A 22,983-nucleotide genomic window follows, 5' to 3' on the forward strand; every position below is an offset into this window, starting at 1 on the left:
CTGGGATGTCTCGTCACAGCAGACAAGCGTGTGATGTCATCAGCAGCTCCAGTCAGTCCGTTTTTATCAGGACAGCCCAGCTCAGTGTCGCCTGTGTCTCCGGTGTGAAACAAGCAGTGGAGATCTGCCCCTGGAAACAAAAAAGGGGGATCAGGGTTGTTTCATTGTTTTCCTTTATCAGCAAAGCCAAACTCTCAGACTGAAGGATTACTCCTGACTCTGGCAACTCTGAGTTTTGTTTCTTCTTTTGTGTGAAGGTAAGCTCTTGGAACTTGTACTTGCACTCTGGTCAAGATGCTGAAAACGGGTCAAAATGTTCATTGCTTAATGTCACGTTGTTGTCATATCAGGCACGAGCACAGAAAGAAATTAAAATGTGTGAATGATGTGGAAGAATTAAAAGACAAGCTGAAAAAAGCAAACAAACAAACGTCAAGTCCAATTTGAACTGTTTAAAATGTTGGTGGGAGCTTATGGTGTGACATGAGTCCACAACATATTTACCGACTTACCAAAGTGATGCAGTAAAATCACTTATTAGCCACTTTATTAGGTACATGTGCTAGTACCGGGCTGGACTCTTTCTCTTCAGACCTGCCTTCTTACTAGCACAGATTCAACAAGATGCTGGAAACAATCCTCAGAGATTTGGGGCCATATTGACTTCATAGCATGTCAAGCATGGGTACACTGTGGTCATAAATGGATGGACATGGTCAGCAACAAAACTCAGGCAGGCTGTGGTGTTTAAATGATGCTCAACTGGTGCTGAGGGGGCCAAAGTGTGTCGAAGAACTATCCCCCACACCATAAGACCAGCAGCCTGACTGTTGATACGAGGCAGCATGGATAAATGCGGTTATCAGAGAAAAAAACATTTTTCAATCTTCTATTTTCCACTTGGGGTAAATTTGAATTGTAGTCACATTTCCTGTTCTTAGCTGACAGGAGTTACACCCAACATGGTCTTCTGCTGCTAGTAAGATGCTTTTCTGCACACCTTGGTCGCAACAAGCACAGTGTTGGGTAAGTTACTTTAAATTAGTAACTTAGTTACATTACTAGTTACTTCTATCAAATGTAACTCAGTTACTTCAAGTTACTCGTTACTTTCAAAGTAACTAGTTACTAGGGAAAGTAACTTTGGTTTTAAGTTAATTTTAACTTCTTTGTGCCCCCCTTTCCCTGTTAATGCCCTACCTGGCCCCCTGGCAAAACTTTGCTAGACCCGCCCCTGCACAGTTACCAGCTGTCAGCTACATAAAAAAGGATCCTGGGGTTATTTGTCTCTCAGAAACAGTTCATAACTTCCCTTCAACTCATTCATGTCACCTAAAAGGTAAACCTGTTTCTCCATCACCTGTTCAGTTTTGATGATTCAATAAGGACATCTCCTGGTTTCATTATAACTTCTTACCTGAAGTTCAGTTCACCTGACACTCGGACCGGCAGCCGCCTCAGGTCTCTCCTCCTCCTCCCTCCCCTTCCTCTCATCCACCTGCTGGCCTCCACCACTTGCTAATGTTACTGAATCTGTGGAAGCTCCGCGATAGCCACCACACGAAGTAACGAATAACGAGCCTATCTAAATCCCAGTAACGAGTAACGCGTTCCTGATTTTGGCATAATAACTAGTTACTGTGCTCGTTACCACAATAATAACGTAGTTACTGTAACGCGTTACTTAATAACCCGTTAGTCCCAACACTGGCAACAAGTTATGCAGGATGGTCATTCTCCTCTGAAGGCATTTTCACTCAGACAACTGCCGCTCATTGCATATTTTCTCCTCTTCAGATCACTCTCTGTAAACCCTAGCGATGGTTGTGTAGGAAAATCCCAGCAGATAAGCAGTTTCTGAAATTCACAGACCACCAACAGCCACGAGGCATTCAAAATTGTTTTCTTCCAAGTTCTGTTGCTCAATTTGAACTTGAGCAGGTTGTCATGATCAGGTCTGGACACCTAAATATGTTGAGCTACTGCCGATGAAATGTACAGGTGTACCTAATAAAGTGGCGGGTGACTGTATATGCTTTCTGTAACACCTAACAAAAAGCTGCAATAGCATGAGTGGGAAAAACACAGATTTCCAGGACAGGACGGTGTTTTCAGTGAAGGGCATTTCTCATGTAGAAGTGGTTAAATCTCTGAGTTCTCACACAAATGGATTACACACCAAGGGAGTGACTGCACGAATAGATATTGGATGTCTTTTTTGCATAGCAGCAGGAAATCATACTGCATGTAGTGTTTTCCCTTTTTTTGGGTGTGTTCAAGAGGATATTAATCTGTTAAAGTGACAAAGATTTCCTGAATTAGCAGCCAGAGGAGGTGGAAATTAATTACATTTGTGCTGCAAGATTATAGATGGGTTGTATGACACTGACATACTGAGAGGAGAAACTCAGAAAGAGTTTGATGTCGAGAGAGACTTTCTGGTGCTGCATTAAACTGTAGATATGAAAGGTAGACTCATTAATGACAGTTTATGAGGTGGTGCAAATGCTTTAATGTAATCAACAGCTTTAAAGTTATTGTGCAACGCCTTTGTCACCGAAGACACAGACTTTGGTTTTAGACTACCCAGCTCAACGTTTGACTTTTTCCTGCCAAAGCAGGTTTAACCCTGTTATTTAGTTTAGTTACAAACGTGAATCTTCATCTATTAGCATCTGCAAGAAACATTTAAGAGGATTTAAAATATTTTCTGTTAGGGTACAGTTTTCTGGCCCTTTAAGGCCTGCGTGAAGATCAAAATTGGCATGGTAAGTTACTTTTACTTAAGCTGTAGGCTATAGGCATTAATTTATGTGACATAAATTTAATATTTATGTTTTAATTTGCTTCTCTATTTATTAACCTTTCTCTCCCCTTGATGTATTTACTGTTGCATTTAATATTTCAGTTTTTATTGCATTATTAATTTTTTTTAATACTAAATATATTCTTATACATATGTTCAACCACAGTTTGCAGTGAGGTAAAAAGTGAATTAAAAAAAAAGTCTTGCAAACATAAGAAAAGTTGTTGTTGTAGTTAAATTAAAATATCTCTAAGTAGCAGCTGCTTTGATGTTAGCTTCTTCTATGCTACAGTCCTGTGCAGAAGTCATGAGCCAATCCCCGTTTCTTTATATTTTTCTAGGAAAATGGGAAATGGGTGGAGGGATTTATTGTAACAAACGTGTAATTACAGTGTGTAAGGCAAAAACAGAGTTTGTACAATTCAAAGCTCTTCTTTGGATGTTTCTGCCTTTTGTTCTGTTCTCTGTCAACATGATCCCACACTGCTCCGGTAATGCTGGGGTCCAGGTTTTGGGGAGGCCAATCCATGACTGATAGAGCTCCACTGTGTGTTTTTCTATACAAGTATGATTTTATTGCATTGGCAGTGTGTTTGGGATGATTGTCATGCTAAAAAATGAAGCTGCTGCCAATCAGATGCTTTCAAGATGGTTTTGCACGATGGTACTTTTCTGTGTTCGTAATTCATTAATTTTGACAAGATCTCCAACACCACTGGCTGAAATGCAGGACTTTGGGGTTTTTCCTGTTACTGTATGTGAAATGACATCCTGTTCATCTGCTGTAGATAGTTTTGTTTCTTTAGACCTGCCACTTCTTTTGTCCTCTGACACACTGCACAATATGCTGAGATATGCTGAAATTTTGAAGTAACAGCTTTTTGAGAATCACTTTGTTCTTGCAAAAATACAATGTTATGTCAGACTGTGTTATCTTTGGCATTTTTTATAGATTCAACTAAAGCTATGTGAACAAACGATGTGTTTTTGTGACAGGCTGCTAACAACAAAGTGCCTAAAGATACAATTTAAAATGGTTTCTTTGCTGAGTTATGTGTTATGTAGCCACAACACTGGTTCATCCCTTGAGTTAGGAGACTTTTTTGTGCTTGAATGATTGTGAAGTAGCTTAACAAACAAAAAAAGCATTCTTCTGAAAATGGGTGAAAAAGCAGCCACTGTGCCTCCAAAAATGTATTTCTGGCTCCTTGGAAGCAAAATAGAAAGAAATGAGGGGCTCCAGACGTTTGCACAGCACTACATGTGTCAGGAAAAACTGAGCTTCTTGTTGACTGAAGGATACATGCTTTTTTAATGTACGAACCACACTAGGTTCAAGAGCTTCTGCCACACCAACTGTACAGGTATTTGACGTGGTGATGTCTTCTGGCTAAACTTTGGTTAAACCTGCTCACGGTGCTTAATAAGCATGCAGGAAGGAAGGAAGGGAGAACGGAGGAAGCAACAGGTCAAATCTGTAACCTTATCGTCCAAAAAAGGAGAGGACTGCTCATTACAAGTTAAAAACATGAAGCTACAAGCATTTCCCTCTCAGTTTCAAAGGATGGGGGACCTGATATTGGCTTTGAAAGATAATTAGAAGGCAAAATTACAAATGTAATAGTAAAAATAATAATACGAAGATACCAAATTTTAATGCTAAATGTGTTATTTTATGGTCCTGGCAGTACAGAGCACGTGAACGTTGAGTTTGTTTCCAGCTCCTGTCAGCACATTGTGTGCTGGATCAGCCCAGCAGCTGCTGCAGCTCAGGAAGTGTTGTTGTTATTATCGGGCCTTTGGGAGAAAACTATTTGGGATAGTGGTGACATTTTTACCTGTTCCTCCAACACTAATAAAAATAACATCTAACGAAGTATAAAAATATCGTCCAGTCTAATGGCGAGTGTCCAAAGGCTATGCTTTTAATCTGTATGCGACCAGCACCTGTAATATGTTGTGTGCATATTTGGAGAAATTTCTTTCCTCAGCTGCAACTCTTGTGACTTTTCTTTAGGAAACGTATGAAGATCAGAGCGCACATGGATCTGAGCTACATCGTGCTACTCCTGGTCCTGTGCTCCCTCAACAAGGTACTTAAATGTTTTCCTTTACTATTGATAACAGGGACAACAGTCTGGTACATATTTATGAGTTGAGCATTAACTGTCACACCATGAGTTGATGTTTTAAGGTTTTTTTTAGTAAAGAAAATGATAAGTTGCTGCTGGAATAAATGATATATCTTGAGAGCATTTTCCTTTTTTTAATGTCAGATAAATGTTCCCAGATGTATCACAGAGTGTTGAATTTGCATTTGAAAAATAATCTCAGCTATTTAAAATAAACTTCATGCAAACTCGTTGTTTCTAACAAACAACTCTCTGTCAAAATACAGTAAACTCTTTTATTTATTGGCTAAGTTTGGCTCTTTTGATTGACTGTTGCTTCCCTAAAGTTACAGAACTTGTAGTAGATCAAGTCAGAGCACAGCCACAGTAAACAGAAAGCAGAGTCTCTTTTGGTTCTAGGGTTTCACCTCTCAATAAAAATATTCTCGTGCTCAGCAGGTAAATACAACCTCACAACATGACAAATTTACATCGTGTCAGTATTTATTTATCACAAACGGAGCCACAGTTAGCACGTTAAATGTAAAAGTTCAAGACACTAAAATTAGAAAAAGAATGACCAAGTGTGGTTTGTTTGGAAAGATTACCAGAAGAAAGTGTCTTCTCTCTAAAACTAACACAACAGCTCGGCTTAGGCTTGTAAAGCTGCACCGGAACAAACCACCAAACTTCTGGAACAGTGCCCTTTGAACAGATGAGACCAGTGGCGATGATTGGCCATAATGCACAAAGCCAAAAACCTCATACCAGCTGTCAGCACAGTGGTGGAGGGGTCATGATATGAGCTTGTTTTACAGCCCAATAGAGTCCAATGTGAGAAACTCTGTCTGGCAACTAAAGCTTTTTACTGTAAGAGTATAACTTCCAAGCTAAACGTATGGGATAACAGTTGAGTAGATGGCTAAATTATGTATAAAAAGTCAATTATTTTGCTTTGAGTATAGCATGAAAGGTGCTTTATGGAATAGGTTCTCCGTATGAGAGATAAACAGGATGGGACGAGTTGAGGAACACCAGCTCGAATGGTTGAATTACACATTTTTGACATTTGCAAATTTTGTGTTTCCAGATGCTGGTGGAGGCAACAGCTAAAGACGCTCACAAGGAACCAGCGAATCATTCAGTGAACCATGGAGATCTGTTGAGACTGTCTAAAATCACCATGGCCCAGTACAGATGTTTCCAGAGGATAACAGAGTCGCAGCACAAAACAAAAACGACTGGTGAGCAGTGGTAGACATGCACAGTATCACACCATAAAAATACTCAATGGCATGTAAAAGTTCTGCATAAATGCAGTAAATGCTGCAGGTATAATCTGTATATGTACCTAAAGAATTGTGTATTTTGTATTACAGTACTAAAATCTATTAATATGACTATAAAAATAATTCAAATGAAAGGAAAAGCAGAACTGAACTTTCATGCCTTTCTTCTTTAACGTGATTTTGCCGGTCTGTCTTCTGCCTCTGTTAGCGGAGCCGATGTGCAACATGACGTGGGACGGCTGGCTGTGCTGGGATGAAACTAAAGCTGGCGTTAAAGAGCAGAACTGTCCAGACTACTTTGATGATTTTGATACACACGGTAAATCTCTGTGCCCTCTGTGATTTCACATAACGTCATTAACCTTGAGCGTTCACATTATTTTTCCTTTATGTCATTAGGGTTGTTAAACTGAGAGCTGTAAAATCACTATAGACGGTATCGATCAGTCAATCAATAAATGATTCGAACTTTTATGCAGTTTGAATTAAAGCTTCGGCTGCTGCCTGGGCTACATCCTGCTTGGCCTGTCGGTACCTGTCAGCTGCTTCTGAAGTCCCACAGGGTTACCAAGCCTGGACTCCTCCTTTAGCTTGATGGCACTCTCCCCCTCTGCTGTCCACCTTCTGTTTAAACTCAACAGTCCCAAAGTATCAACATAATAAAATGACGATTTATTTTCAAATCTGCTCACAGTGATGGCTCAAAAAGTTTGCACAGAGACTGGAGAGTGGGCACGGCATCCGGAGAGCAACAGGACGTGGACCAACTACACAAACTGCAAAGCCAACTTCACACATCACGGAGAGGTAAAAGTGACCAAAGTACAATAAAATCAGTAAAGCACAATAGAAGTCGATAGCCAATAATTAATGCAAACCTGTATGTATTGTGTTTTGTAGCAGGCAACAATGACTCACTTCTACTTGGTTATGATCGGTCATGGACTTTCGCTGCTGTCTTTGCTGATTTCACTGGGAATTTTTTTCCATTTTAAGTAAGTCTGGCACTGTTCTTGTTTATATTTTATAGTATATTATTTTATATTTTATCTTTTGTATTGCTCTTACTGTGATTAGTTAAGATTTTGTACACCCACTTTATTAGGTACAGAACTCAAATGCAAAGCAAATATCTTGGCAACAAATCACGTGGCAGCAACTCAATCCATTTAGGCGTGTAGACGTGCCTGCTGAAGTGAAAACTGAGGATCGCTCATTTAAGTAACTTGAATGTGATATGGTTGTTGGTGCCAGACAGGGGGGACTGAGTATTTCAGAAAATGCTCAGCTTTTTGCCACACAGCAATCTCTAGAGTTTACATAGAGTGATCGGGGGGGGGTCTGTTTCAGTTCTCTGGGTGACGATGTCTTGAGAGAAGAATGGCTTTAGTGCTTAAAGCTGCTAAGAAAGCAACAATAACTCAAATAACCATCTGTCGTAACCAAGCTATGCAGAAAAACACCTCAGTCTTGAGACAGATGATTTACAGCAGCAGTTGTAAGCCACTCCTGTCAACTAAGAACACGAGGTTGAGGCTACAATTCACCAAAATTGGACAATAAAAGAAGAAAAAGAAAGATGTTGCCTGGTCTGATGAGTCCTGCTTTGACATTAACATGGTGTGGTCAGAATGATGAAAACCACATGAAAGCATATCCGTGCTTTCATCCATCCTTCCTAATATCAGCAGTTCAGGCTTGTGGTGGTGTCATGGTGTGGGGGTATTTTCTTTCCATACTTTGGGCCACTTAGTAACAACTGAGCATCTTTTAAACGCCACAGCCTTCCTGAGTATTGTTGCTGACAATGTCTATCCCCTTATGATAACAGTGTACCCATCTTCTCTGCATTTTCACTCTGAATTGTTTTGTAATAAGTAGCAGAGGCTTGTAATGCTGACAACAGAAAGCAAGGAGTCAATGGAGACAAGTCACATACAACAAATGAGACCAAGTTTCATTGTAAATTTATGTTAACTGCATAAATGTGTTGAAAAGTCTTGGGACTTAAATTAAAGAAAAAGGTTAATTACTAAAAAGTTTTCAAACTTTCAATCCCAGTATTTCATGTCCCATAGAATTTGCTAAATTCTGTTTTTTATTCCCTTAAATCTCCACAATTTAAATTGCCATAGATTGTTTTTCTTCTTGGTAGCTTTAATACATTTAATTTTCCTATCTCATCAGGGCCATTTAGAAACCCAAGTTTTAGATAACATTATTAGTTTGTTATTACTAACTTTCAATGCAGGAGAAACTAGATTTAGATCTTGCACATTCACAGCAGTTAACAGCTGTTTAAAGGCTATCAAGCTGACATCTGAAAGTGCCCGAAATTGTTAGAAAGAAATCCCTAAGTAATAATAATAATAATAAATTACAAAATGCATTCCTTATTGCAACAATATACATCTATGCATGAACATCCGTCCATTTCTGATGCAGTTTTTGGCATGATGCCTGGACCTGTTTTGACTGGGGAGATGGGGTCGGTGTCTCAGTGGTGCTTGTTGTGACCTTATGGACAAATCTGTGATTCAAAAGTAAAAATCTAATGTGTCTTCTTTTCTAATAACCATCAGGAGTCTGAGCTGCCAAAGGATAACTCTCCACAAAAACCTCTTTCTCTCCTTCATACTTAACTCGATTGCGACCGTTATTGTGCTCACAATGTTAGCGAAGCAAGGACACAAATATGCTGACTCTGTGAGTGACCTGCTTTTCCACCTTTTATATTGGATAGTAACTCAGGCTCCATTTGTTTGAGTCGTGTAAAAACACGTTTTGTTTTCCTTCAGATAAGCTGCACACTGATGGAGTTTATCCATATGTACCTGATGAGCTGTAACTACTTCTGGATGCTTTGTGAGGGCATCTACCTGCATACTCTGATAGTTGTGGCTGTGTTTGCAGAAGAACAGCATCTCCTTTGGTATTATCTGCTGGGTTGGGGTAAGTTAAAGACATGTGAATATTTATGCGTGCATACTTCCTGGCTATCAAACACAAATGTCACTCAACATTATTGATTTCACAGGCTTTCCAATCATGCCGGCAGTGATATACTCAATAGCGCGTAACTTTTACTACAGTGACAAGTGAGTCTTTGGATTCACACATCCTTTCAACAGATATCACGTGTTCCCATCCCATCTGGATATAATGATCTGATCTGTTCCCTCACAGGTGCACCATAAACACTTCCTTGCTTTACATTATCCATGGACCCATCTGTGCTGCATTGGTGGTGAGTACTAAACTCTGTTTCACGTGTTTGTTGGTGCTAGTCGGGCTTGTCTGAGTACTTCAGCAGCTACTGATCTGCTGGGATTTTCCCAAAGAACCATGATGGTCTGAAAAAGAGAAAATGTCCAGTTAGCGGCAGTTCTCTGGGTGAAAATACTTTGTTGATGTCAAAGGTCAGAGAAGAATGGTCAGACTGCTTTGAACTGACAGGAAGAGGAAAATAACTCTAATAACCACTTGTTACAACCAAGGTACGCAGGAGAGCATCTTAATAGCAGCAGAAGACCACACCAGTCTGTCCTGTCAGTTAAGAACAGGAAACCGAGTCTACAATCCATCCTTATAGGATCACCTTACATCAATGTGTCAGGCTGCTGATGGTGGTGTAATGATATTCAAGATATTTTCTTTGCACATTTGGGCCCCTAAGCACCAAAGTATTGCTGCTGACCATGTCCATCCCTTTATGACCACAGTGCACACATTTTTTGATGACTGCAGAATAAAAAATCTCAGATCATCTCAGTATATTTTCTTGAACATGACAATAAGTTCACTGTACTCTAGTGGCCTGCACAGCCACCAGACCTCGATCCAACAGAGCATCTTTGGGCTGTGCAGCTGATAAATCTGAAGCAACTGTGTCATACTGTCATGTCAACATGGATCCAAAATCTCTGAGGAGTGTTTCCAGCACTTTGTTGAATCTGTCTCATGCAGAAATAACCTGGGTGGCTGTAGCTTAGAGGGTACAGTAGCTCACTTACTAAATGAAAGGTTGGGGATTTGATCTCTGGCTATCCAAATATTCTTGGACAAGATGCTAGCTCCAAGTTGCTTGCGAGTGTTAATGTTATATAGAACGGAGCATATGAAAAGAGGTAAATGGGTGAATGACGCATTTCCAATCTTTGAGTACTTATGTGGAGTAGAAAAGCACTTCACAAGAACCAGTTCATTGATTCCCAGTACTTCCATACCAACTGCATTGAAAGCAAACAATACCACTTTATATGCTAAAGTAAATTATGACCAACAAACTTTGACAATTTTCAGTTGACTTGATGTAAACATTGCACTGATGATATACAATGCACAAAATAATTCAAGCTGTATTAAGAAGAAAGTATGGACTTGGAGGCAAAGGTATGTTAAAGAAGGCAGGGGTCAAAAGAAATTTACAAAAAAACAACACATCTATCTGGTAAAGAGGTAAAATTGTGGAAGCTGTCATAAGGAATTAAGATGGTGTACTTCACTATATACGCTAATTTATAAAACTCTAGAACCACCTATTGTCCTTATATCTTGTACGCTATGTATTTTGCTTTATGAGCAGGCTTTCTGAAGGTCTGGCACAGGTTTTCTTTCGGTGTTGACTTGATAAGAACTATCCTGTCCTTTTAATCTGCGTCTGATATTTCAATAAAAAGTTGTGTGTGCCTACTTTGACTCCAGGTGAACCTTTTCTTCCTGCTGAACATCGTTCGGGTTCTCATCACCAAGCTGCGAGTGACACACCAGGCCGAATCCAGCCTCTACATGAGGGCTGTGAGAGCCACCCTCATTCTCATCCCTCTTCTCGGTATCCAGTTTGTCCTGCTCCCATATAAACCTGATGGCCACTCTGAGATCTATCACTACATCATGAACATCCTGATGCACTACCAGGTCAGTCCATGCATCGGAGAAAGAGGCATAATAATGTTAATATTAGCACATATTTTACGTAATAAACTTTCTTTGTTTTATTCAGGGTCTCTTGGTTTCGACAATATTCTGCTTCTTCAACGGGGAGGTGAGTAATTGAGCAAATTAATAAATGAACAGTTGCCGATTCTTCCATAAAAAATAATTAATTGCCTTTATTGTCACTATACAGTTGTACAATGAGATACAGAGCATCTCCTACTCAGTGTAAACATGCTGGGGGGGGGGGGGGGGGGGGGGGGTACAGTTCTGCAGCGTTATGTACATATGGTCAATATTAACATAGGGAAAAACATATATATATACATACATATAAAATGTACAATATACAAGACGTAAGTGATATGTAATAAATAGTGTTATGTATATACAGTTGAGTTGTTGCACATAGAATTGGTATTGCACAGTGGTGGTCCTTAGAGGAAGTGGGAAGTGGGGGGCTGTGCTATCTGTGCATGTGTGAGTTCAGGGTGGTTATCGCTTTGGGGAAGAAACAGTTTTTGAGTTTGTGGGTTTTTGTGCTGATGCACCTGTAGCACTTCCCTGAGGGAAGCAGGCTGAACATGTTGAAGCCAGGCTGGGAGCTGTCCTTGATAATGTTTGCTGCTCTGCTGAGGCAGCGGGAGGAATAAATGTCCATCAGGGAGGGGAGAGGGCAGCCGATGATCTTTTGTGCTGTCTTGACCACACTCTGAAGCCTCACTCTACCTGCTTTGGTGCAGCTGCCGTACCATACCGTGATGCAGTAGGTTAGCAGGCTCTCAATGGACGAGCGGTAGAAGGTCAGCAGCAGGTTGGAGTTCAGCTTGTACTTCCTGAGGACTCTCAGGAAGTGCAGCCGCTGTTGGGCCTTCTTGATGACCGCTGAGATGTTTCCTGTCGAGGAGATGTCAGCAGAGATGAGGACACCAAGGAACCGGAAAGTGTGGACCCTCTCCACACACTCCCCGTTGATGTAGAGGGGGCCAAGTCGGTGCTATGTCTCCTGAAGTCAACAATGAGCTCTTTGGTTTTCTTAGTGTTCAGTGCCAGGTTGTTTTCTGAACACCATGCTGCCAGCTTCAGGACTTCCTCTCTGTACTCTGCCTCGTCTCCCTTCGAGATGAGTCCGACTACCGTGGTGTCATCAGCAAACTTGATGATGAGAGTGTTGTTGTGGGTCGAACTGCAGTCGTGGGTGTAGAGAGAATACAGGAGGGGGCTCAGCACACAGCCCTGTGGGGAGCCGGTGCTCAGTGTGCGAGTGGAGGAGAGATGAGGGCCGAGTCTTACAGTCTGGGGCCGGTTTGTGAGGAAATCCTTTATCCAGGCACATATGAGAGGAGGGAGGCCAAGAGTGACCAGTTTGGTGATGAGGATGTCCAGGATGATTGTATTAAAGGCTGAGCTGTAGTCTACAAAGAGCATTCGGACGTAGCTTTGCCGCTGCTCTAGGTGACTCAGCACAGCGTGGAGGGCTGTGGCGATGGCGTCTTCTGTGGATCTGTTTGCACAGTATGCAAACTGGTGGGGGTCGAATTCTGGGGGGAGGTAATCCTTGATGTGCTGAAGGACTAGTCTCTCAAAGCATTTCATGATTACCGGTGTGAGGGCCACAGGGCGGTAATCATTCAGGCTGGAGATGGGAGACTTCTTCGGCACTGGGATGATTGTGGCTGATTTTAGACAGGATGGGATGGCTGCCTGATTCAGTGAGAGGCTGAAGAGTCTGGTGAAGATGAGGGTGAGCTGGTGTGCGCATGCTAAGCAGATGAAAGTTATGGGGCAGATTTCCATTTGCTAGTAGCTTTTCCCTGGAATTCCCACTAAGCGGTCAAAGAAAATTCTGCTCTGAAGGACACCATCATTAGTGAGACTGGTTTATTGACGATGTGACTGCTGATAGGAGTAGCAGGAGTAATCTTTAAGTTTGCAGAGCTATAGTCTTAAAGAAACTGGATATTATTCAGATGATAAGTTAGCTGACCTAAAGCCAAGAAAAACATATTGAGGGATGAAATGCGGCACTTAGTGAGGTCCATGAGTTATAGATTTGATTACATCCAAGTCTTTAAACAATTCCTTTACATATAAAATTACCTTAGTTTGTTCAACTTAAATGAAAATTGGCGACTGTGTATAAAAATTGTTGTAATTCCTCAACAGTTAATGTAGAAATGTTTGTAAAACCCCTTGAATTAAAGTTGAAAGTCTGCACTTTAATCACCTCTTGATTGTTTGATTTAAGAACCACTGTTGTTATATACAGAGTCAAAATCACAAAAATAAAAAAAGGTTCTCATGTTATAATGAATCGAGTGATTGGAGTTAAAATGTGCAGCTATGCTCAAACACATCGACTCATGCTGGGCACGAACGTTGTGGTTGAGGATTTCTTCAAAGACTTTGTGACTGTACAGTATACACATTTAATGACTTTGGAAAAAAAGGTTTGAGTGTACAGTTTTCTCTGACCACACAGTGCCAAAATGTACATTTTGACTCATTCCAGAAACTTGATGTTAGCCTGCTTTAATTATTCCGAAACCAGTTTTAATGTGTGTTTGCGATCATTGTCCTGTTGGACCCACCCAACTGTGTCTAAGTTTTAACTGCCTAGCTTTTGATTTGAGGTGAAGTTGATTAATTTGGAGGTAGTACTTCTCGTTCATTATTCCAACCATTTTGTGCAAGACTTTTTTGCAACACTGGCAACAAAACAGCCCCAGAACATGATGCTACCACCACTGTGCTTGACAGCTGGTACAGTGTTCCTAGCTTTGAAAGCCTCACAATTACTCCTCCAAACATACCTCTTGTTACTGTGGCCAAACAGCTCAATCTTTTAATCCAACCATGAAGCTTTTTTGCTCGTCAATGTGAGCAGCTGCAAATCTCAGTCTAGCTTAAAGGTGTCGATTTTGGAACAGCGATGTCTTTCTTGGTCAGCTCAGCCCATGTAAAACAGGCGTTACTGTGGACAGTGATGCTGATGTTTCAGTAGTTTCTAGTTCTTGAAATTCCAAAAATAAATTAAAATTTGTTTATCCTGTTCTTGTTTTGTTTTTTTTTAAGTTATGAAATATGTATGCTGTGCAATCACTCTACCCTGGAAAAAGAACAGTTCAATGAAATCATTAAAAGCACATCATTGCCATGACAGTCATGCCCATGATGAGTGAAAGTGAACTTCTGACCCCGACTGCATGAATTGTGCTCTGTTTTCTTCCAAATAGAGCACAAAGCGAGTGTTCGCCCAGGGCACCAAACAGGCTAGGACCGCCCTTGGAGATAAGTCCAACCACCAGCACGGATTTTTCTCTCATCGTCTTTGTTCCTCCTCTTGCAGGTTCAGAGCATTCTCCGGAGATACTGGAATCAACAGCGGATGCAGTTTGTCGGTACTTTCGCCAACGCTGACATCTTCCGCTCGGCCTCCTACGTGGCGTCGTCGCTGACCGAAGTCCACCGATGCTACAGCATCGAGAGTCACACTGAGCACATGAACGGCAAGAGCTACTCAGACATATTCCGATCGGACAGCCCTTTTGTGTGAAGCTCTTCAGGTTCATGACTTACTGTTTTGCTCTCCTCCCAAGGTTTTTGAGAAATAACACAGGTATTTCTTCCATTTTCAAAGCAAAAAACTAAACCAAAAGACACCCTCCCATATTTCACTTCATTAGAAGGACTGTGAGAATAAAGACTTAAGATCCTATGAGGATAATGCCATCAAACAACAATAAAGTGTACTGCACTGTGCAGATAACCTAGGGAATATTTCTTTTTTGTATTGTGCGGATATCTTTTCTGGGCATTTTCAAGAGCTTGATGGAATTTAAAAGTAGACGGTAAACTAAGTGAAATACTGCTTCCTCTATCATCACTCCTTCTGACACTTCAAGTTTCATGGAGGAGCTCAGTGTCGCAGCTGTTTGCTGTTAAGCTGAATAGCGAGCATGAAGAGCAAGAAGTTTTATTTATATTATTTGTAGTGGTTATCAATGGCATTTGTAAAGTATATGTAAAATAACGTAAACTAAAATAGAAACGGATAAAAAGACACATTCAAAAATAACCTGCTCGCTTTGCAAAATGTCAATTATGCTTTAGCTGTTTGTCAAATAAAGATATGCGGCATGGGACGAGGACTGAACTCAACTTTGAGGTAAATTTTCTATTTATGTAGTTCTTGTTTTCTGAGTGAGGTCCACAAAATAATTTTGCCTGGCTTGGCGACAGCTCCAGTCTCTATTAAGTTAATACTTAATAGATAAGTATACTGGTTTGGCTCACTGTTGTTGTATTCCAAAATGCTGGAGACGTGATTGATATGTTTGTACTTAAATTTGATTGTGTATGAATGACATGTTGTAAGGGACTTAACATAATGTTGTTTTCATTAGTTTCAGTTATAAACCATTCGTTGTATATAGCAATATTGTCACATAAACTCCTAACTTCTGGATCACTTATTTCACACAATGCACTGATAATTATTGTCATTCTCACTGTTACTGTCATTTAAATCAAGTAAATGGGGGGAAACTGTATATGTCTGAGGTTAAAAGACAAAACTGTCCTGTAGAGCTGCTGGTTCTGGCCTTTAAAAACAGGAAGCACCTTTCCACTGCAGGTTTTCGGTGCAGGTGCAAGGTGGTGTGAAACTTTATAGGACAACATGGGGGAAACAACAATGAAAGCCAATAGGTTTGTCTAGGATCACAAGCGTGAGGCTGTCATGTAGAAGTCGACAGCATAGCTCGCAGGTCTGATATAAGGAAAATATAATTTTAAAATGCTTTAAACCTCAATCCTTTTGCAAAAGAGTTGCAATTGGTTGAAAAAAGTATTTCCAGCTCTATTGAGGCTTTACTTAACTGCCAAACATGTGATGCATGGCAATGTAGAGTCAGATGGCCCCAGCCTAGAGACCAGTTTGCAACCTCCTTGCAACCACAATGCAAACTACAGGCAATTTGCTCGTGACAAAAACAATCATAAGGAGGGTTTTGGTCTCTCTTTGCGATCGATTTCACCTGGCAGCAGGCAGCAACCTCCAGTAATCACTCTCTAACCAGTGGGGAAATCTATTTTTTTCACTTGCAACAGGCGGTTGTGTCCATGTAGCAGATAATTCTAGAGCAATGTGAACACAGAGAAATCTTTGGGAAAACAGCTCTTGGCTGTTACAGTCTACATGGTGAGGTTTTGTTTGAGTTGCTTGAGAGGACACACAGAACTTTGCTGTTCTTTAATTTTATGCTAGATTTTTTTATAATGGCATTTGTTCTGAATTTAACAAATAAGAACCCTCAGCAGTGTTCTAGAAGTATTTGCACTGGAGTGGGTACTTTTTGTGGGAAAGTTTCGGGCAATTTAGTTTCCAAAGGGAACAAATTTTCCTACCAGTGTCTTCTACAACTTATTAATTAAATCTTGCTAAAGCAATTCTAAGTAATTTTTTAAAATATTGCATGACAATGAATCCTCTAGTATGCAGGGATAGCTCAGTAGGTAAAGTGGTCGCCCCATGATCGGAAGGTCGGCGGTTCGAATCCACTTAACGGCTACCCTGAGGTACCCCTGAGCAAGGTACCGTCCCTACACACGGCTCCCCGGGCGCCTGCTTAGTGGGCTGCCCACTGCTTCACTGAGTGAATGGGTCAAATGCAGAGAAAAACAAGTAATTTCCCCATGGGGATCAATAAAGTATCCATTATTATTATTATTTATTTGTGTCTCAGAAGAACAAACTGCACCTTGCTGTTAAAGAAATCTTTGACACTGGCTTATATTATAACATTTTATTCTTGGATTCTCAGCTTTGATTTCTTGAATTAGTAGTTTGGGATTTGCAAAGTACTTTTTTGGTGAGAATGAGAAGACTGACATACATGATTGTGTTTCCTTTGTAAATAATAAATGGTAAATGGCCTGCATTTGTATAGCACTTTTCTAGTCCCTAAGGACCCCAAAGCGCTTTACACTACATTCAGTCATCCACCCATTCACACACTGGCGATAGCAAGCTACATTGTAGCCACAGCTGCCCTGGGACGCACTGACAGAGGCGAGGCTGCCGGACACAGGCGCCACCGGGCCCTCTGACCACCACCAGTAGGCAAACATGGGGTTAGTATCTTGCCCAAGGATATTTGGCATGCAGCCAGGATGCAGCCTGGGATCGAACCACCGACCTTCTGATTAGTGGCTGACCTGCTCTGCCACCTGAGCTACAGCCACCCAATAATAAATATCAAGCTGAAATATAGCTAGCTAAAGTTAGCTGGTAACCTAATGGCTAATTTTTGACAGAGCCATGCTAGGTGTTCGATTCCCTGATGAAGCTAACCGGCTAAAATTCCTCTGGCCCTGGTGGTTATGGCTACATAACCATGGCTATTTCTCATCTCTGCGTGAGTGAGAAAACATGTTGTTACAAAAACTATGCTACCAGGTGATTACCATGAAAGTTTCCTTACAAACATAGCACGCTATACTGGTCATAATTTGACAGGATTGCTTTGTGGTCACAAAATATCCAGAACGCAGAGAGATTTTTTTTGCAATGTAAGCAGTCTATATATGATGTATTTTACAGGCCTTTGATGTCACATTAGTCAGAGTAATGTTTTTATATTAGGTCTCAGTCACAGACCAAGAAACCAGTTCCTGACCCCCTTGTAAACTCCAGTCGCTAGGGGAAAATGTGTATTGGAGAATAGTTGCTGGAGGTTGCTTGTCGTTGCTAGGTGCTGCACCAAAAACACCTCATCACAATTTTGGCTGCTGGCATAATGTCACAGTCATGCATAGTTTGAATGCAAGACGGTGACCTGAACACTCATCAACTACTAGTCGAGAGCTGGTAAAAATCTGAAAAAGTGCAACACAAACAGGAAATAGAGAACATTCCCCTTCAAAGTAAAAGTTATGAATTACCAGCTTCAACTTAGAAGACAAATGGTTCCATTTAGCACTGCACTTTTCACAGTTTTGGAGAGTAGTTGTTGAGTGTTTGCAGACTAGTTGGCATCTTACATGCACTACAAGTGATTGCAACTATCCGCCAGGGACTATAGCATAGAGAGTTTTTCATGCAGCACTGCCGGTTGTTTCTCCTGCCAGTTGTCACCAACCACTTACCACCCTGTAGGGGAATACACATTTTTTTCTCATGGTTCCCAAATGGTTGCAGACTGGTCTCTCAGAACTGTGTGACTGTGGCCTTACGCCCTCAGATCCACTGTTTTTAGAATGTAAATGTAGTGTATTGACAACCTGACTGGAAAGCTGGTCTTATCGTTTCACATAAGTGTTACATATTTTGAAACTTTAAAGCAGATGTAAAACATGAATACAAGACCAAAATTTTTGTTTTGTGTCAGAGAGAAGAGCTTAAGTAATTTGGGCTGTTGTACAGTTTGTATTTTGTGGCTTTTTTTCATTCAGTTTTTTGTGATTTATTTGTTTTGTAACATTTTTCTGGATAAATCCTAACAGCACTCATTTAAACTGGAGAAACAATGCTGTAAATAAAAATAAGCTGATTTAAACTGAGATGCAAGACCATCTTTATCCATCTTTAACCATCTTAACCATCTTTCCCACATATTTATTTAAGGGTGGGATTTCCTTGACTTCAGAAAGTGTTTCCCACTGCAATGAATATTGTTTCCACACAAAGCAGGGTGTGTTACTGTCTGCTTCTCATCCAGAATGTATGTGAGCAGGTACCATTAGGAAGTCCCAAAGGAAAAAGACTATATCTGTACTTACAGCGCATACTTTATTAATTTCAAAGGAGAGAAGCTGTAAAAGCACTTAACCGGCTACTTTTCCTCCTAAACAGATTCATTTGCAAGGACAATGCACATTGATGAAAAGCATCTGTACACGACCAGTGTTTTTTGGGGTTTTTTTATGATCTCACATGCCTTTCATAGTCATGACCTCAATCCACAAAGGACTCCTGTTATCTGCGGGTTTTTGAGCAGTGCTTGGAGCATCATTACGGTAATCATGAACCGTCCCCTCCCTTGTAATTTTCTGCAGAAACATTTCTGCAATACTTGAGCTAAGTAAGTTTAATAAGTTGGATCAAAATTAGAGGATGTGATATCCTGTGAGGTTTTCGGTAGCATGGGCTTCCTTTAAAACTGAGATAAAGTCAGAGGTGCAAATTCAGCTTGAAGAAATGCACATGTAAAAACATCAGCGCAAGATCAGTAAAGATCTGTTTTTCCTGTTTACCCATCACAGCACCACTGGATAAGCTGCACCCATCTCTATTTACTTCAATGGGAATCAGGCCACTGGATGCATTGCAGGCTTCCTGTTTCTAAGAATACATTGCCATTGAACTCCTGATCCGTCGGCTCTTGTGTGCTGGTAGCGAGCACTTCCTCAGCCTCATGACTAACACTTGTTTACTGCTTTAACTTCCTCATGCCTTCACTGAAACTTTAATGCATGTTTTTGTCCCCGGGTTTCCAGCAGTCAGTAGCAGTTCTGTGAATTTGTCAAGGCCATTTCCACAGGACGTGACTTAACAGAGACACATGTGCGCTCATGTTTGGCGGCAATCCTGCAGATGTGGCAGAAATCGTCACATAAATCTGTCTCATATTGGCATCGTCACAAGTAGATTTAATTCAGTGTAGCTGATGCACTGATCTGAAGTAATTTCCTGTGGTTACGGATAGACTGGTATAAAAATGCAGAACATATGTTACTGTTAGCTGATGTTCAAATGAGGAAGGTAGTCCTTAGGTCGTCTTAAGCAAAGTAAACGTCACAAATCCATGATAGTGTGAAACATGCTTTGAGACCGTCAAAGTAACGCCAAGGCATTTGACACAAAGTGCGGTCTCATTCCTGTTCACAGCATTTCAAACCATCAAGCACAGTTAAGCACTATTGCTTCACACACAGCTGACATCAATTACGTGTGTGACAGTTGAGGCCTTAAGGTGGAGATTTAAATTAGGGCTTGGACTGTGTGGGATGTAGACAAGTTTACAACCACTCATCTTGGGCATGAATGTGATGTTAATTTGGGGTTTTTAATGATTTCTTTGAACTGTTCCTTTTTCAGAGTAGAATGACTGTAGAGCATTCACATTTAATGACTTTAAAAAACAAGACTGGATGCCTGAAGTTTACATACAATCTCAATTATAGACATTCAACTAAATCTTTGGTGGTAATGAAGAGTCTACGATTATTTTTTACTTGACAAGGTTAAGGCCTGGTAATGTCTCATTAGTGACTACAACTGGTAGTTTCTCTATGAAGGATTTTTCAACAACATTTATTGTATTGATAAATACTCAGAACAATCAGAAAGTCCAAGGAAATCAGTGAAGATCTAAAAAGGAGAATTGTAGATTTGACAAGTTAGGAAGGTCTCATGGAGCCATTTCTAAACAACTGCAGATTCAAAGATCATCAGTTTAGACAATTCTGGAAGAAGACCCAAGTTTCCATCCTTAGATGAGAGGAAAAATCTAGGGACCACCAAGGCTCAAGTCTGAATTGTCTTCAGTGAAAACATGAAGAAAATTTCACATCATCATGGACTGAGAGGGTGCCGACCAAGAAAGTAACCCCTGCTCCAAAGTCGACACCTTCAAGCTCGACTGAAATTTGCAGATGCCCTCATAGACAAGCCAAAACGTTCTATGGTCAGAAGAGACAAAGACTGACAAGAGGTATGTTTGGAGTAAAGGCGAGGCTTTCAGACCTAAGAAAAATGTACCAGCTGGTGGTGGTAGCATCATGCTCTGGGTCAGCAGTTCAAATCATTAAAAGTCTAAAATTACCATGATGTTCATGCCCATGATGAGTGGATGTAAATGTTTAATCATAACTGTATCTCTGCATCACTGCATCACTGGGCAAAGCAATCACCAATTAAGTTGCTGTACGACTACTAGGACCTTCAGTTATCAGTAAACCATGCAATGCTGGCTTTGCTCTGTAATGTGAGAAGAAACATGTCTTTAAATCTTACTGAGAATAAACATATGATAATTCAAATAATTATTAATAATGAATAATTCAGAATCATTTTAATCACACTGCATCTTTATCCACTAGCTTTTCTTAGCACTTTGGTTAAAAAAAAAAAAAAAGGAAAAGCAACCACTAGATGATAAAACACTGAGTTTTTTGGAGCCAGATGTGTCTTTATTTAAATAACATTATACTAGCTAGCTGGCTTAGCAAACATAGATAATTTCTTTAAGTAGTCTTCAGGAATAGTTCTCCAGGCTTCTTGAAGGACATTCAAAGCTCTTCTTTGGATGTTTCTGCCTTTTGTTCTGTTCTCTGTCAACATGATCCCACACTGCTTCAATAATGTTGAGGTCCGGGCTCTGGGGAGGCCGATCCATGACTGATAGTGCTCCACTGTGTGTTTTTATATGCAAGTATGATTTTACTGCATTGGCAGTGAGTTTGGGGTCATCGTCATGCTGAAAATGAAGCTGTTGTCAATCAGATGCTTTCCAGATGGTGGATCAAAATCTGGAGGTACTTTTCTGTGTTCATTATTCATCAGTTTTGACAAAATCCCCAACATCACTGACTGAAATGCAGCCTCAAACCATGCCACAGCGGCCACTGTGTTTTAAAGTGTATTTAAAGCACACTATGTTTTACTGTTGTAACTCTCTCCTGACCTCCTCAGTAATTATTGTTAATTATTAGAATGAGAATTCAATCAAGGCAGCACGGTGGCATGGTGGTTAGCACTGTTGCCGCACAGCAAGAAGGTCCTGAGTTCAATTCCAACATCAGGGTCTTTCTGTGTGGAGTTTGCATGTTCTCCCCGTGTTTGCGTGGGTTCTCTCCGGGTACTCCGGCTTCCTCCCACCGTCCAAAGACATGCAGCTTCAGTCCATCAGATCCGTTGTCACTGATTTTCAGTCCAGTTTGTGTAATTTTCATACCTCAGCATTTTCTCAGTTTTCCTTCCTTAAGAATGGCCACCCAACCTCTTCTGTGCTGGATTTCTTTTCTTTTGATTAAAGACATGACTTTAAGAAACCATTTCTGAGCTTCTGAAATGGGATGTGCCATGTGCCAAAGGGTTCAGAACCACTGCATTAAATGGTTGATGGCTCAGTTCATAATACTGCATTACGCTCTGTATGATATAAGTGATCATATACTGCACTAAAAACAATTAACAGACACTAAAACAAGTGAATAGAAATGCCAATAAGCCCGTCATGCAGTTGAAGTAAGTTAATAGTTTATCATCTGAGTTTCTGGGTCAGTCAAATGGATTTTTTCTCTCCTGAAAGAGGAAACTCCCCGCTTCCCATTTGTCATGAGTGTGGTGTATGATTGGAAAATCCCTCTGATAAAAAAGACACGGTGAGATCTACCTTACTAGCATCGTGGGCGGTATGTTAGGAATGCTGAAGAGGTCTGAATGAGCTCAGAAATGCGGGAAGAAGGTGTTCTGTCACTTCTGGCGTGGTTTGACTGGTGCAGAAAATGTGATGATACCAACCACCGGTGAACATACTGTGCATCATGCCATGCACATTTTGCAGTAGGTTAAAATAGCGAGAATTAGTTAATTTTTTTCATGGAAGAATGACTCAAGCTTGAAACAATAAGCTGAAACAATTTCCAGTAACTGCACTTCATTAGAAACTTCTCTTAGGTTTTCTTTTGAATTTGTTGAAAACAATGCTTTGCCCTGTTCATACACATACCATACGCACATCTGGCCCATGGCGTGCTGTTCTGGCCACTTGTGCATGGGGATGTTTCACTCCTGAGAACAATGGAATGAGTTCTTGGCTGTGCTTGAGGGCGTGGA

The 22,983-nt window shown here is 40.6% G+C and overlaps 1 protein-coding gene across 1 annotated transcript; it reads left to right on the forward strand.

Annotated features, from left to right (window-relative positions):
• Positions 1 to 73: 73 nt before the first annotated feature.
• On the forward strand, positions 74 to 18,704 carry LOC147301898 (calcitonin gene-related peptide type 1 receptor-like). The gene is made up of 13 exons (XM_086282911.1): positions 74 to 257; positions 4,824 to 4,899; positions 6,008 to 6,161; positions 6,415 to 6,525; positions 6,901 to 7,013; positions 7,107 to 7,201; positions 8,789 to 8,912; positions 9,005 to 9,158; positions 9,244 to 9,304; positions 9,393 to 9,453; positions 10,911 to 11,123; positions 11,209 to 11,250; positions 14,491 to 18,704. Exons 2-13 carry the CDS (start codon positions 4,831 to 4,833, stop codon positions 14,695 to 14,697), a joined length of 1,404 nt encoding a protein of 467 aa, XP_086139037.1. The 5' UTR covers positions 74 to 257; positions 4,824 to 4,830; the 3' UTR covers positions 14,698 to 18,704.
• The last annotated feature ends 4,279 nt before the right edge of the window (positions 18,705 to 22,983 follow it).

This window comes from Aulonocara sp. 'chitande type north' Nkhata Bay, linkage group LG23 (assembly GCF_057382095.1).
Source record: "Aulonocara sp. 'chitande type north' Nkhata Bay isolate Kocher_YH1m ecotype deep benthic linkage group LG23, A_spYH_male_GT1.1, whole genome shotgun sequence".
NCBI lineage: Eukaryota > Metazoa > Chordata > Actinopteri > Cichliformes > Cichlidae > Aulonocara > Aulonocara sp. 'chitande type north' Nkhata Bay.